Raw genomic sequence first — 15,107 nt, 5'->3', positions numbered from 1 at the left:
TAGGACACCCTAAAAGATAATGCCACTGGGCATTATTTATAAAATGACCAAGTCTAGAGAGATTTTAATTTATCCACAATCAAAAAAAGTTTCCAGAATGACTGTTTAGCATTTTATTTTTCTCTTAAACAGCATCCTTAACAAAGCAAAAAAACCTAATAAGCATATGCTAAATATTCTGATAAGGGCTATTTTGGTTTTGTGCAACAGAGACTCTTGCAAGCTTAACTGAGAAGAGATTGTTATAGGAGTACACAAGGAATCTCATGGCAACTAAAAATCTAGTGAAAATAGATTTTCTAGGCCTTCTCTGTGCTTCTGTTTTCTTCTCTCCCAGCCAACTTCCTCTATTAAACCTATTTGGACGTGGCTTCTAATGCCTGTCCCAGCTCTTGGATCTACAAAGCTTGTCTATTCCAGCACCTGTGGCCCATTATGCTTTTATTCCTGAGTCCAAAGTTTGGTCAGGGAGAAAGAACCTGATGAGCCCAGCCCATCTTTCCTCAAACTAGGCTACAAGGCTTAAGTGGCTGGTCTGTGTGTGGCTTAAATCATTGTGGGTAGTGCTACAGTTGGGATTCTGTGTTATAAAAATGGTTTCTTGAGCTCTAAGGATAGATTTCCCCCAAAAGGGACCTGGGAAGTGTCTGTCAGATCGCCCCTTTTGTCCCTTTTCATGCATGACTCATACGGGCCAGGTAGCTCACTAACGTGCTTTGGTTGCTGCAGATACAAAGGGAAATACTTTGAAGGACACGGGAGAGCTCTCGAGATCATCCAGTGCTTTCCCTGTATAACAGTTCCTCTTCCTTGTTCTCGTGTTCCAGGGTCAGAGATTGGTGTTTTGCCTTCTGGAGCTACTGTCCAGGCATCTGGAGGAAAAGCAGCTTTCAGAGGGCAAAAGCTCCTCCTCTTACCACACTTGGAACACGGGCACCGAAGGGCCTTTCGTGGAGAGGGTGACTGCAGTGTGGAAGAGCATCTTCAGCCTTGACACCCCTGAGCAGTATCAGGAAGCCTTTCAGAAGCTGCAGAACATCAAGTACCCATCTGCTACAAATAACACACCTGCCAAACAGGTAAGCCATCTGTACCAGCATTTGACATTAATCACTCAGTGGTAAGACTTCCTTAATCCATGTCTATTGTAACAGGGAAACAAGCAGAATGCTGGACTGTGTTTCAGAAAAGGCGAAGGCATGGCCACGCCACCTGAAAAGATCCCTTCAGACTAATCAAAGCCCTTTAACTTTAAAGTTAGTATTAGATCAGTATTCCCTTTTTTGTTTTGTTTTTTTTAGTTGTTTGAAGCTGGAGTGCAGTGGCATGATCTTGGCTCACTGCAGCCGCCACCTCCCAGGTTCAAGTGATTCTCCCGCCTCAGACTCCTAAGAGCTGTGATTACAGGCGTGCGCCACCACGCCCAGCCACTATTTCTTTTTCTAAAAAAGTAAAATAAAAAGTCTAGAAAATATAGAAAAGCAGAATAATGTAATTACCCATCAACCAGAATTAACAGATGTTCACATTTTGTCATTTTTACTTTATAGGGTTTTCTGGTTTCATTTTGTATTTTGATTTGAGAACTTTATAAAATAAAAACAGTAGGGCAAAGTTGAAGTCCTTCTTGTTCCTTTCCTCAGCCCTTCACTCCTTCCCTAGCTCGCCACAGGCACCTCCTGTGTCAGTGCCACATGTATTGTTTTGCAGTTTGCTTATTTCAGAGGCCATTGTTTGTAAAATCTATCCATGTTGATAAAAAGAGATCAGTTGATTTATTTTAACTGCTATGTCTGCCTTGTGAATATACTTACTTCTTTTTTTTTTTTTTTTTTTTTCCTTTCTGGAGACTGGGTCTCACTGTTACCCAGGCTGGTCTCGAATTCCTCAAGTGATCCTCCCGCCTCAGCCTCCCAAAGTACTGGGATTACAGGCATGAGCCACTGTGCCTGGCGTAGTTCTTTCCCTCATTTCAAAATGAGGGAACATTATGATATTTATGAGGAACAAGGCTTCTCAAATGGTATATACTTTGAAAAACAGTTGGACAGTTTCTTTTTTCTTTTCTTTTTTTTTTTTTCCTTTTCTTTTCTTTCTTTTTGAGGCGGAATTTCACTCTTGTTGCTCAGGCTGGAGTACAGTGGCATGATATCTGCTCACTGCAACCTCCGCCTCCCAGGTTCAAGCAATTCTCCTGCCTCAGCCTTCCAAGTAGCTGGGATTACAGGCATGTGCCACCACGCCCAGCTAATATTTTTACTTTTTTTTTTTTTTAGATGGAGTCTCACTCTGTCACCCGGGCTGGAGTGCAGTGGCATGATCTTGGCTCACTGCAACCTCCGCCTCCCAGGTTCAAGCAATTCTCTTGCCTCAGCCTCCCGGGTAGCCGGGATTACAGGCACCTGCCACCATGCCCGGCTAATTTTTTGTATTTTTAGTAGAGACGGGGGTTTCACCATGTTGGCCAGGCTGGTCTCGAACTCCTGACCTCGTGATTTGCCCACTTCGGCCTCCCAAAGTGCTGGGATTATAGGCATGAGCCACTGCAGCCGGCCTGTTTTTTAGATTTTTAGTAGAGACAGGGTTTCACCATGTTGGCCAGGCTGGTCTTGAACTTCTGACCTCAGGTGATCCACCTGCCTCGGCCTCCCAAAGTGCTGGGATTACAAGTGTGAGCCATCACGCCTGGCCAGGCAGTTTCTTATAAAGTTAAACATGCACATGCCCCATGTCTCAGCAGTTCTGCTACCTAGATATTCCACTAAAACAATGAAATCAGATGGCCACACAAAGACTTGTACAGAAATGTTTACAGCAGCTTAGTGCACAATAGCCAAAAACTAGAAACAACCCAAATGTCCATCAACTGATGAATGGATATGCAAACTGTGTTGTGTCTATGCAGTGAAATACTATACTGTTTAACAATAAAAAGGGCCAGTCTTGGTGGCTCACACCTGTAATCCCAGCACTTTGGGAGGCCAACACGGGTGGATCGCTTGAGCTCAGGAGTTCGAGACCAGCCTGGGCAACATGGCGAAAACCTGTCTCTAGTAAAAATACAAAAATTAGCCGGGTGTGGTAGCACAAGCCTGTAATCCCAGGTAGTAGGGTGGCTAAGGCAGGAGAATCATTCAAATCTGGGAGACGGAGGCTGCAGTGAGCCAAGATGGCACCACTGCACTCCAGCCTGGGTAAGAGAATGAGACCCTGTCTCAAAAAAAGAAAGTAAAAAGGAACAAATTACTGCCACACAAATAATATCGGTGTTAGCCGGGCATGGTGGCAGGCACCTGTAGTCCCAGCCACTCTGGAGGCTGAGGCAAGAGAATGGTGTGAACCCAGGAGGCCAAGCTTACAGTGAGCCGAGATCGTGCCACTGCACTCCAGCCTGGGCGACAGAGCAAGACTCCGTCTCAAAAAAAAAAGAAGAAGAATATCGGTGAATCTCAAAAGCTTTAAAGACACAAAAGACCATATACTCTGTGGTTCCATTTATATGAATTCTAGAAAAGAAAAAATTAAAGTGACAACCAGTTCAGTGGTTGCCAGTGGGGTGGGGCCAGGAGATCGCCTGCAGAGGAGCCAGAGGGCATATCTTCAGTTGATGAAAATGTTCTGTCTTGATTTTGCTGGTAGTGATATAACTATATATGTTTCTCAAACTACATACTTAAAATTGAGCACATTTTTCTTAGTTGTACTCCAAGCTTTGTTTTGTTTTGTTTTTGGTGGGTTTTGATTTTGTTTTTTTTTTTTTTGAGACAGCGTCTCACTCTGTCACCCAGGCTCGGGTGTAGTGGCTTACTGCAACCTCCGCCTCTCCGGTTCAAGCAATTCTTCCGCCTCAGCCTCCCGAGTAGCTGGGATTACAGGCGTGCACCACCAAGCCCGGCTAATTTTTTTTTTTTTTTTTTTTTTTTTAGAGACGGGCTTTCACCTCAGGTGATCCGCCCGCCTCAGCCTCCCAAAGTGATGGGGTTATAGGTGTGAGCAACTGCACCCAGCCTTTATTTTGTTTTTAATTACAGCTTTTAGTTCCAGAAACTCACTTTTTGTTTTTGTTGTTTGTTTGTTTTGAGAGGGAGTCTCACTCTCAGGCTCAGACTGGAGTGCAGTGGCGCAATCTCAGCTCACTGCAACCTCCACCTTCCGGGTTCAAGCAATTCTCCTGTCTCAGCCTCCCGAGTAGCTGGGACTACAGGCACGCGCCATCATGCCTGGCTAATTTTTGTGTTTTTAGTAGAGGCGGGGTTTCACCATGTTGGCCAGGCTGGTCTTGAACTCCTGACCTTGTGATCTGCCTGCCTTGGCCTCCCAAAGTGCTGGGATTACAGGCGCGAGCCACCGCGCCTGGCCCACTTTTTGTTTTAATTAAATGCAAATGTAAAGGTGTTTTCTCAGTGTGAACAGACTTTAACACCGGGACGTGTGTGTGCTGCTGTGCAACTAGACATGAGAGTTTCTGATGTGGAAAGCAAAAATGGGTGACAGAGACAAGAGGAACTTTCAAAGTGTGAATTGTGTGTACTTGTTTCCAAATGCGGTTCACAGGAACAGTTTGGTGGCATCCTCTGCGCCTACCATGGGAGGATGTTTAACTCAGACTCTGGCTTCTCTCTCCAGCTCCTGCTTCACATTTGCCATGACTTGACCCTGGCAGTGCTGAGCCAACAGATGGCCTCCTGGGACGAGGCTGTGCAGGCGCTCCTTCGGGCGGTGGTCCGGAGCTATGACTCAGGGAGCTTCACCATCATGCAGGAAGTGTACTCAGCCTTTCTCCCTGACGGTAAGTGACTCCCCGCTGCCTGAGGCACACCCTTTAATGGACAACATCACCACCATTAGTGGTGTGGCACTGGGAGTACCTAGATTCTTAAAAGATGGAGATTGGCCAGCTGTGTCATTTTAGTAGAAAGTTTGGATTCTCTTACCGAAGCTTTTAAGAACAACTATACTGTTTCCTTTACCTGGCCCTACCCTCTTACAGCCTCCTGTCCACTTTCCACACAGTTTAAGGGAGAGAGAAATAGGAATGTAGTTACATGTTAGTAAGAACAGCAAAAAGACATTCCTTGGGCTGCATAGTCACTGAACTAAATCATTGTGATTTTTCAGAGAGACAGTGTGATCTGTCGTTGTGGCCCCAGAGCCTTCAGTAGTACAGATGGAATAGTCTATCATGCTTTGAATGACTCCTAGGATGTAGTAATGAGAACATTGTCTCAAGCCAGGAAATGTTTAGCCTCCAGTTGGCTCTTGGTGGAAAGGCATGTGGCCCCGTGGATCACACTGTTGTCCTTTTTCCTGGGGTCTGCTTCTTGGATGATAAGAAATAGAACATAAGGGCAGGAAGCCACATTTCTGGCAACTAGAGAAATGCATGACCCATTATCTTTTTCCTCTTTTCCTAGGCTGTGACCACCTAAGAGACAAGTTGGGGGACCATCAATCCCCTGCCACACAAGCTTTCAAAAGTTTGGAGGCCTTTTTTCTTTATGGGCGTCTGTATGAATTCTGGTGGTCTCTCTCCAGACCTTGCCCAAATTCCAGTATCTGGGTAAGGGCTGGTCACAGAACACTCTCTGTTGAGCCAAGCCAGCAGTTAGACACTGCCAGCACTGAAGAAACGGACCCTGAAACTTCTCAGCCAGAGCCAAACAGGCCTTCAGAACTAGACTTGAGACTCACAGAAGAAGGTGAGCGAGTGCTGAGTACTTTTAAGGAGCTCTTTTCAGAAAAGCATGCCAGTCTCCAAAACTCACAGAGAACTGTTGCTGAAGTCCAAGAGACCTTGGCAGAAATGATCCGACAACACCAGAAGAGTCAACTCTGTAAATCCACAGCAAATGGTCCTGATAAGAATGAACCAGAAGTAGAAGCAGAGCAGCCCCTCTGCAGTTCTCAGAGCCAGTGGTAAGTACTGAGGCAAGTACAAGACGGAATGAAAAATGACCCTGCTGGCTAGGAACAGTGGTTCGTGCCTATAATCCCAGCACTTTGGGAGGCTGAAGCCTACTTGGCCCAGGAGTTCACCACCAGCCTGGGCAAAAAAGCGAGACCCTGTCTCTACAAAAAAAAAAAAAAAGAAGCCCGGGCACAGTGGATCACGCTTGTAATCCCAGCACTTTGGGAGGCCGAGGTGGGCAGATCACTTGAGGTCAGGAGTTTGAGACCAGCCTGGCCAACATGGTGAAACCCCGTCTCTACTAAAAATACAAAAATTAGCTGGATATGGTGGCACATGCCTGTAATTCCAGCTACTTGGGGGGCTGAGGCCAGAGAATCGTTTGAACCTGGGCAGCAGAGGTTGCAGTGAGTCAAAATCGCACCAGTGCACTCCAGCCTGGGCAACAGAGGGAGACTTCATCTCAAAAAATACAAATAAAATAACCAGGTGTAGTGGCATGTACCCTGTAGCTACTTAGGAGGCTGAGGCAGGAGGATCACTTGAGGCCAGGAGCTCAAGTTCAGCCTGGGCAACATATTGAGACCCTGTCTCTAGAAAAATTAATTTTTTTAAATTAGCCAGTAGTGGTGGCATGCACTTATAGTCCCAGCTACTCAGGAGGCTGAGGTGGGAGGATCGCTTAAGCCCAGGAGTTCAAGGCTGTAGTGAGATACGATCGTGCCACTCATACCAGCCTAGCTGACAGACCCTGTCTCTACCAAAAAAAAAAAAAAAAAATTAAATTTTAAGAAGCCAGGTGACAAAGGAATTTTATTTATAAAATGAGATAAAAGTAACCCAGGCAGGGGCATATGCTCTCAGGGCCTCCTGAGGGCTGTGTCATAGGCAAAAGTTTAAATTTTTAAAAAATTTTAAAAATAAAAGGTAAAAGCTACCCAGGCATAACAAAAGATAATCCAATTCAAGGATGGGCAAAGGACTTGAATAGACATTTCTCTAAAAAGCCAGTAAGCACAGGAAATGATGCTCAACATCTCATCATTGGGGAAATGCAAATCAAAACTACAGTGAAGCAGCACTTCATAGCCATTAGGCTAGTATCAGAGAAACAGAACAAGTGTTGGGGAGGATGCAGAGACATTGGAACCCTTGTGCCTGTTGGTGGGAATGTAAAATGATGCAGCCACTGTGGAAAGCAGCACTTCCTCCAGAAATGTAAAATAGAATGACCATGGGATCCAGCACTTCTACATCTGGGTATACACCCAAAAGAATTGAAAGCAGGGTCTGAAATATGTGCACACCTGTGTTCATAGCAGCATTATTCATAATACCCAAAACACGGGAGCAACCTAAGTATCCACTGACAGATGAATGGATAAGCAAAATGTGCCGTATCCATACAATGGAATGTCATTCAGCCTTACGAAGGGAGGACATCATGCTGAGTGAAATAAGCCAGTCACAAAAAGACATATACGATATGACTCCACTTATATGAACTGCTCAAAATAGTTACATTCATAGAGACAGAAAGTAGAATAATGTTGACAGGGGCTAAGGGAAGCAGAATGAGAAGTTAATGTGTAATGGGTATAAGATTTCAGTTTTACAAAATGACGAGAGTTTTTGGAAATGGGTGGTGGGGATGTTTTTCACCACATTATGAATTTATTTAAAATCACTGAACTATGTATTTTTAAATGGCTAAGATGGTAAGCTTTATGTTATATACATTTTACCACAGTAAAATAACAATGGGAGAAAAATGTTACCCAGGGCAAGACATACAACTTACACCTTTTATTTTTTTCACTAGTAAAGAAGAAAACAATGAGCCACTTTCTCTGCCTGAGTTAACCAAAAGGCTTACAGAGGCAAATCAGAGAATGGCGAAATTTCCTGAGAGCATTAAGGTAAGAGTTAAAGCAGTTCATTTGGTAAAGCATCACTTTTTGTGTTATCACTCGACTATACCACATTCTTATAAAGGTCAGCTACCTGTCTGTTCAGTTTCTAAAATCTCTACCCATTCATATGTGCTTAAGAATTTAGAATCCGGGCTGGGCGTGGTGGCTCACGCCTGTAATCCCAGCGCTTTGGGAGGCTGAGGCTGGCGGATCATGAGGTCAGGAGATCGAGACCATCCTGGCTAACATGGTGAAACCCCATCTCTACTAAAAATACAAAAAATTAGCCGGGTGTGGTGGCAGGTGCCTGTAGTCACAGTTACTCGGGAGGCTGAGGCAGGAGAATAGCGTGAACTCAGGAGGCGGAGCTTGCAGTGAGCCAAGATCATGCCACTGCACTCCAGCCTGGGCGACAGAGCGAGACTCTGTCTCAAAAAAAACAAACAAACAAACAAAGAATTTAGAATCCAATTACCTTGGTTAGCTAGAATGTTTTGTGAGAGTAGAATTATCGATCACACAAGTAATTTTATACCTCAATCTTCAGAGAAACCAAACAGATTTAATAGGTAAGAAGTAAAATTTAAATTGGTGCCATGTATTAGATAGCTTACAGATGGACAGGTCTTTTTGGCTGTGGGCCCAAATATTAATAGAAGCACCATTTTTAAGGGTGGATTTGCATAGGGCTGTAGAAAGAGATTGTGCCATTGAGAAGGACATCCCAGTAGCCATCCCAGTTTTGAGTGTCATTTCTCCTTGGAGTAACTGTTGAAGAGAAAGACAGGACATTGCCTTAGGAGAGAGCTGGCTCAGCTGTGTCCAAGAAGTGTCTATAGATCAACCTGAGTGACTGGTGCCTTCTGTGCAGGTGTTTGTGGCTCTTCTGCAAATGCTTCCTTATTCATCCTCATGTCATCGTCTTTCAGGCCTGGCCCTTCCCAGATGTGCTGGAGTGCTGCCTCGTCCTGCTTCTCATCAGGTCCCACTTTCCTGGCTGTCTGGCCCAGGAAATGCAGCAGCAGGCCCAAGAGCTCCTTCAGAAATACGGCAACACGAAAACTTACAGAAGACACTGCCAGACCTTCTGTACGTGAATTTTCACACACCTTGAAGAAACTGCCAAATTGAAAATGTTTGACATCTTTCACCTCTGCAGTTATGCCTCACCAGACATTCACTCTGGTCCCTAGATGTTTTTGCAGTAATCCAAAAGAATACAAACAAGGATTAAGTTTGAATCAACCCTGCCTACCCATAGACACGGTGGATCTGACTTTAGACTCAATTGTGGTCTCCTACTGGAGGGAAGATCATGAAAAACCCACAGTAGTTATTCAGAACTAACACCTGCAGAGTGTTGGTCATCTCTACAGCCTTAGGCAGGTTTCACCCAAAGAGGAGAAACTTCTGTCGGCACCCAAAGTGTTACATGCTTAAAACACAAGCTACTTTTATAAATACTTCATCTGATCAGAAGTGTGTCATGCTTGTTTGAGATGGAGTTGCTGCATTTTAGGACTGCATTTTAGGAGTTGCTGCATTTAGGACCTTTTTTTAATTGTTTTTATAATATTTAATTTGAAAGAGGCGACCCTTCTCTCTCTACTCTTTCATAGATTGAAGTTTGAATATGAAATAGGCCTTAACCATCATGTTGACTCTCCTGTCAGAATTTTAGGTTGAAAATTTGGTTTTATTCTTTTATGTAATTGCTTATTTGAACAGATCACTTACTAAAGCTTTAGAAGAAGTGATTCAAATGTGTGTTTTCCCTTCAGTTTTATAACAAATGGATTGATGGCAGTCAAATAGCTCAGGAATAAATTACTGTTTCAATGGTTCTTAAACTTTCTCGGATCATAGGATCCTTTTGAGAATCAGATTAAAGCCAAAGATACTCTTTGGAGAAAAATGCATATTCCTAATTTTGCATAGATGACCTTTGGATTATTGGACTCTGACTATTGGGACCCTAAATACTATTTAATTATAAATCTTTTTTTTCTCCTCCTTGGTTATTTAAACAGTTGAACAGTGTCAGGAACAGATGTTTCTGTAATGTCACAGTTGGTAGCATGGGAAAATCAGAGTCTGGCATGCGTGTGGGAAGGAACACTCCTTTCAGATAATTGAACTGTTTTCTCTAGGATTCATTGTGAAGGCTTTTCTGCTCACGTTTGTAGTTTATTTTTCAATTAATTCCTAGGATTGGGGTTGTTGGGACAGTACGAATGAAATTCATTTACAGGAAGTTCCAGGAAGGAGAAAGTTTGAGGCAGTTTTCAAAGACGTGTATGTGCCTAGCATTAGAGTTTAATAAACTCTACAAAGGGAAATACTGTAGAATTTAGATCCTCACAGTTCTTCATACAGTGAAGTGAACTTTAGGAAGATGATGCTTTGTTACCAGGGATGGAGAATCTTTCTTGATTGCAAAAACATAAATAGGCATGGCTAGGTAGAAAACCTAGCCTAGTTGGTAGGACACCAGTTCTACCAACTGCTAAAATGAACTTTACTTACAGAGGTGGAAAAAATATATACTCCATTCCACTTGAGTAAAGAGCGAAATTGTTAAACTAGAATTCTAAATTCTTTTGTGATCTGTCGGAAGCATCACCTGTGGGTGGAGGAGTCCTGCTCACTCCTCAGTTACTGCTTTGGTAAGAACAAGATTTACTATTTGAGTCCAGGCATGGTAGCTCATGCTTGTAATCCCAACACTTTGGGAAACCAAGGCAAGTGAATCACTTGAGGACAGGAGTTTGAGACCAGCTGGGCAGTATATATGGAGGCAGTATATATTTGAGACCAACATTTGGCAGTATATATGGAGGGGCTGAATTGCACTCAGTTGCCTGGTGCTATGGTGCACGCCTGTACTCTGGATACTGTGGAGGTTGAGGTGGGAGGATTGCTTGAGGCCAGGAGCTCAGGGCCAGCCTGGGCAACATAGTGAGCTCCCATCTCTATAAGTAATGAATAAACTTTTTAAAATGAATTATGGCCGGGCACAGTGGCTCACACCTGTAATCCTAGCACTTTAGGAGGCCAAGGCAGGCGGATCACCTGAGGTCAGGAGTTCGAAACCAGCCTGGCCAATATGGAGAAAACCCGTCTCTACTAAAAATACAAAAATTAGCTGGGCATGGTGGCACATGTCTGTAATCCCAGTGTTGGAAATAAGAGCTCAGAGTCACAAAGAAAATGAGCACTCAAACAAAAGACTTCTCAGCAAGGCAAATTTCCGTCTGCAGAAGGGTGCTGCTGCCTGCACCAGTCACAATCACAAGAGCGCACTGAACAAAGGAGAGAAAGGTTTTTATCCCTAATGCAGCTTCTGTTTCTGTGTCCTTTTCCCATTGGCTGGAGTCAGACCACACAATTTAAGCTAACCTGATTGGCTAAAACTTGAAATTTTTCCAAATAGGGTAGACGGGGAAGAAGGGGTAGGAGTGGTAAAACTTTTCCAAATAAGGTAAACTGAAACCTTTAAACACATAACTTGTAAAGAAAGGTAGGGAGGGAGGGATTGTCCATTAAGGCATATTTGGGCATGTTTAGGCACAGCAAAGATGGAAAGTCTTGTTTAGAGAACAAGAATTTATCCTGTCTAGCAATGTGAAAGGACATTAGTTGCTAAAAGGAACAAGGAAGTTTGAAGACGAACTGATGGTTTGGCAAATTTCCCCCTCTTGACTTGGTAGTTCTTCCTCATCAAGTCTCCTTAACATATCTTGACTTTATTGTTCCTCTTGGTCACTTAGGAATAGGAGCTTATCTGAGTAGGGTTGGGGAGAAGCAAGAGGGGTTTTGGTGAGAGCTTTTTCTATGAGTCTTTGCACTAATCCATGAATACAGGGTATAATGCAGCAACCTACAAGAATAAGTACACCTATAACAATTGCAAGGGGGGTAAAGATTGAGGTTATGAGTCCCTTCCATTTGCCAAACTATTTTTCCATGAGATTAGAGAAGGGGTCATTTACTCCAGAATTTTTGGCCAATTCATTTGCTAGGGCTTTTGTAATTGTTCCATCGGGGGCTGTGTTGTTGGGGATAAAAGTACACCATTAGACTCCAATCATGATACAGACCCCACCCTTCTCAGCTAATACCATGTCCAGGGCTATTCAATTTCCCAGGCCATTAGGCTGGTAGGGCCTAATTGTTCAGCTATTCCTTTAATGGAATCCCTAGTATAATTAGCAAACCATTGTTGATTATAGTTAATATAATTTATCCAGTCTACATTTTTGTTTGCAGTTACCCATGAGAACAATATAGATTCAAATCCTGCAGCTATTTGATTTTGGGCTTTAAACTCATTTGGCACCCCTCATGAAACTCCAATGGCATCTATATAAATGTGAGGGTCAAAGGACATGTAAGGGGGACTTCTCTTAACAATTGTTCTTTTTGTTTGGTTGGTGAAATGCCAGGGTGAAAGGGATGGCCAATTGGATTAGAGCGCAAGTGTCCCTCCAGTTACTTGGCAGAGTACCCAATACTGGCCCACCACAATACCACCATAAATCCAGATGCTCAGGGATGAACAAGGGCAGACTGATTGGTTAGCTCCTGAAAAGGCTTGGACTCACTACATCCCATTAGGCTTCCAAGGAATGCCAAATTTTCCCCCTGTCGTGAGAGACATGTAAAATCCTGTGACCCTGCCAAATCCCCCTCTGCGAGAAACACCCAAGAATGATCAATAAAAAATAAAAAATAAATAAAAATAAAATAAAAATAAAAAAAAAAATTTACATTGTTAATCGGAGGCCCTCAGGGGCTGACCTACAGGGCCTTTAACTTCCAGGAATAGCAGCGAGAGTTTAGCATGCCTTATTCCCCCGGGCTGTGGGGTTTTGGAAGAGAGCTACCATACAGCTCAAGCCCTGTTGGTTGGAGGTCCATCCAAGTGGAAAGAGAACAATTTGGGTTTCTGGCTTGCCTGTTGCACAAGGGTAACAATCGCTTTTATTTAGGGTGTGAATGGAATATTTAATCCATTCCAGCCAGGCATTAACATCTTGATATCTGGTTTCTATGGCTAAGGTTTGCTTTAGGTCCATGACTTCTACTATGGCTATTTTTTTATTATTAGGTAAGAAATGAAAAATGGTTTGATTTGGTGGGCGTGGGGGAGGTGAGTTGGTAGGATACGGAGAAGGGTTAACAAAACTTTTTTTGTTTTTATTTTTGTTTTGTTGTTGTTTGTTTGAGGCAGAGTCTCTGTCGCCATGCTGGAGTGCAGTGGCACGATCTCGGCTCACTGTAACCTCCGCCTCCCAAGTTCAAGTGATTCTCCTGCTTCAGTCTACCGAGTAGCTGGGACTACAGGCATGTGCCACCATGCCCAGCTAATTTTTGTATTTTTAGTAGAGACGGGGTTTCTCCACGGTGGCCAGGATGGTCTCAATCTCTTGACCTTGTGATCCGCTTGCCTCGGCCTCCCAAAGTGCTGGGATTACAGGTGTGAGCCGCCACGCCCAGCCAATGAAAGATATTTTAGAGGAGCCTATGGGGTCTTTTCCAGTGACATCCATTCCTAGGCCATAAAGACAAGTGGGGTTAGGGTCGGTGGAGGTGGGGATAAGAATAGAGAGAAGTACTGGGTTGCACTGGTGGATTTGGCAATTTGAGGGGGTGGTTCCTCTGGTGAAGTGGAGGTAGGATTTTAGGGTGGTGCAGCCTTCTGAGGAGGTCCAGCCCTGATATTTGGTAGTCCAGATAACAGCTCCCCAACTATATCATAACCCCTGGAAGGCTCATGGTTGTTGATTGCGAAGGTTATAGGTGGTGCTGGGTTTGGAAGGGGTGGATGGGCAGAGCTTTTCTAGGAGGCTAGCTGTCTCTGACTTTGGAGATTCCCTCGGGGCATGGCAAGACAAGCATTGAAAGTAATGCTTTGGATTTGGGGTGAGCTTGACCTAGTTACGTTAATAATAAGACGAGAGGCAGCTAAGGGAAAGAGAAGAGGAAAAAAAGACAGATTAGGCTTTTCTCTTTAATGTTACTCTGGTGAGAGTTGGCCCTGGGACGATGGTCCATGGCTTTGGAGAGGGCAGTGCCTTTCTGACTTGGGTATAATGGATCCACCCCTTTTCAGCAGTTCAGACTGCTGTCTCAGTTGTTAGGAGCACTAGGTAAGGTTTTTCTCAGGTGGGCTCAAGCTTTCCCTCTTTCCAGATTTTGACAAGGATGTGATCTCTGGGTTGATGTTGGTGGACTGGGAATTTGAGAGGTGGTGTTTGCGCTAGGAGGCCTTGAATCCTGAGGGAGGAAAGGGTGGAAGACAGACCAAATACATAGTTTTTGAGAAACTGATTTTTCATTTCAAATGTAGAAAGGTCAGTAGTGGAATTTAGGTAAGGCAACCCATAGAGCATTTCATAAGGGGACAGGCCAAGGTCCTTTCAAAAGGGGCAGTCCGGATTTTGAGTAAGGCAATGGGAAGACATTTTGTTCATGGTAACCAAGTTTCCAGGATTAACTTGGTTAGGTGATTTTTTAAAGTTTGATTCATTCTTTCTACTTTCCCTGATGAGGACAGATGCCAGAGAATATGATATTCCCATTTTATTTCTAATGCCTAGGTTAGTCCTTTAATGATGTATGCAGTGAAGTGGGTCCCATTGTCTGAATCAGTGTTTTCTATTAGTCCAAACCTGGATGTGATGTGTTCTAACAGGGCTTTGACCACATTACTGGCTGTTGTGCTTGGGAAGGGGATGGCATCTACCCAGTGGGTGAGGTGTTTTACTATTACTAGCAAATACTTGAGGTGGTCTATTGGGGGCATTTCAGTATAGTCAGCCTGGACACTTCGGAATGGCCTTGACCGTGGGTTCCTTCCTCCGGGAGGTTGCCTCTTTAGGGTTTGCTTATTAGTCTTTCTGCACGCTATGCAACCATCCACTGCTTGCTTAGTGAGGGTGTATATTCCTGTGTATTCATAGACTCTAAGGACTGCATCACACGTAGCTTGAGGACCCCAATGAGATCCTTGATGAAGTTGTGACAGTATTTCCCTCATAAGAGGCTTGGATAACATTTCTCTTCCATCTGGTAATACCTTCTGAGTTTTCCTCAGCTCCTAATTTCTTTAGTTTTTCCTGGTCTGCGTGGGGGAAGATGGGAAGTGCAGTGGAAGGGGGAAGATGAGGGGTTAAATGAAAAATGGGTGTAGCTTGGGAAGAGGCAACCTGTTTGGCTATTTGGTCAGCTAGATTATTTCCCCGACTTTCAAAGGAGAGGGTTTTTTTGGTGTCCTGGGACAT

The 15,107-nt window shown here is 43.9% G+C and overlaps 1 protein-coding gene across 2 annotated transcripts in view; it reads left to right on the top strand.

Annotated features, from left to right (window-relative positions):
• GEMIN5 (gem nuclear organelle associated protein 5) overlaps nucleotides 1–9,578 on the top strand; it is a 50,775-nt gene extending 41,197 nt beyond the window's left edge. For both annotated transcript variants that reach the window (XM_031011240.3, XM_055387284.2), the window contains exons 24-28: nucleotides 828–1,079; nucleotides 4,627–4,789; nucleotides 5,415–5,916; nucleotides 7,731–7,827; nucleotides 8,751–9,578. In XM_031011240.3, coding sequence (XP_030867100.3) covers nucleotides 828–1,079; nucleotides 4,627–4,789; nucleotides 5,415–5,916; nucleotides 7,731–7,827; nucleotides 8,751–8,918 — 1,182 coding nt within the window. In that variant the 3' untranslated portion in view covers nucleotides 8,919–9,578. The remainder of the gene's footprint in view (nucleotides 1–827; nucleotides 1,080–4,626; nucleotides 4,790–5,414; nucleotides 5,917–7,730; nucleotides 7,828–8,750) is intronic.
• The last annotated feature ends 5,529 nt before the right edge of the window (nucleotides 9,579–15,107 follow it).

The sequence above is a fragment of the Gorilla gorilla genome, chromosome 4 (genome assembly GCF_029281585.2).
Source record: "Gorilla gorilla gorilla isolate KB3781 chromosome 4, NHGRI_mGorGor1-v2.1_pri, whole genome shotgun sequence".
NCBI lineage: Eukaryota > Metazoa > Chordata > Mammalia > Primates > Hominidae > Gorilla > Gorilla gorilla.
The sequence above is the reverse complement of the archived record's forward strand: the minus strand, read 5'-3'. Positions and strand labels throughout refer to the sequence as shown.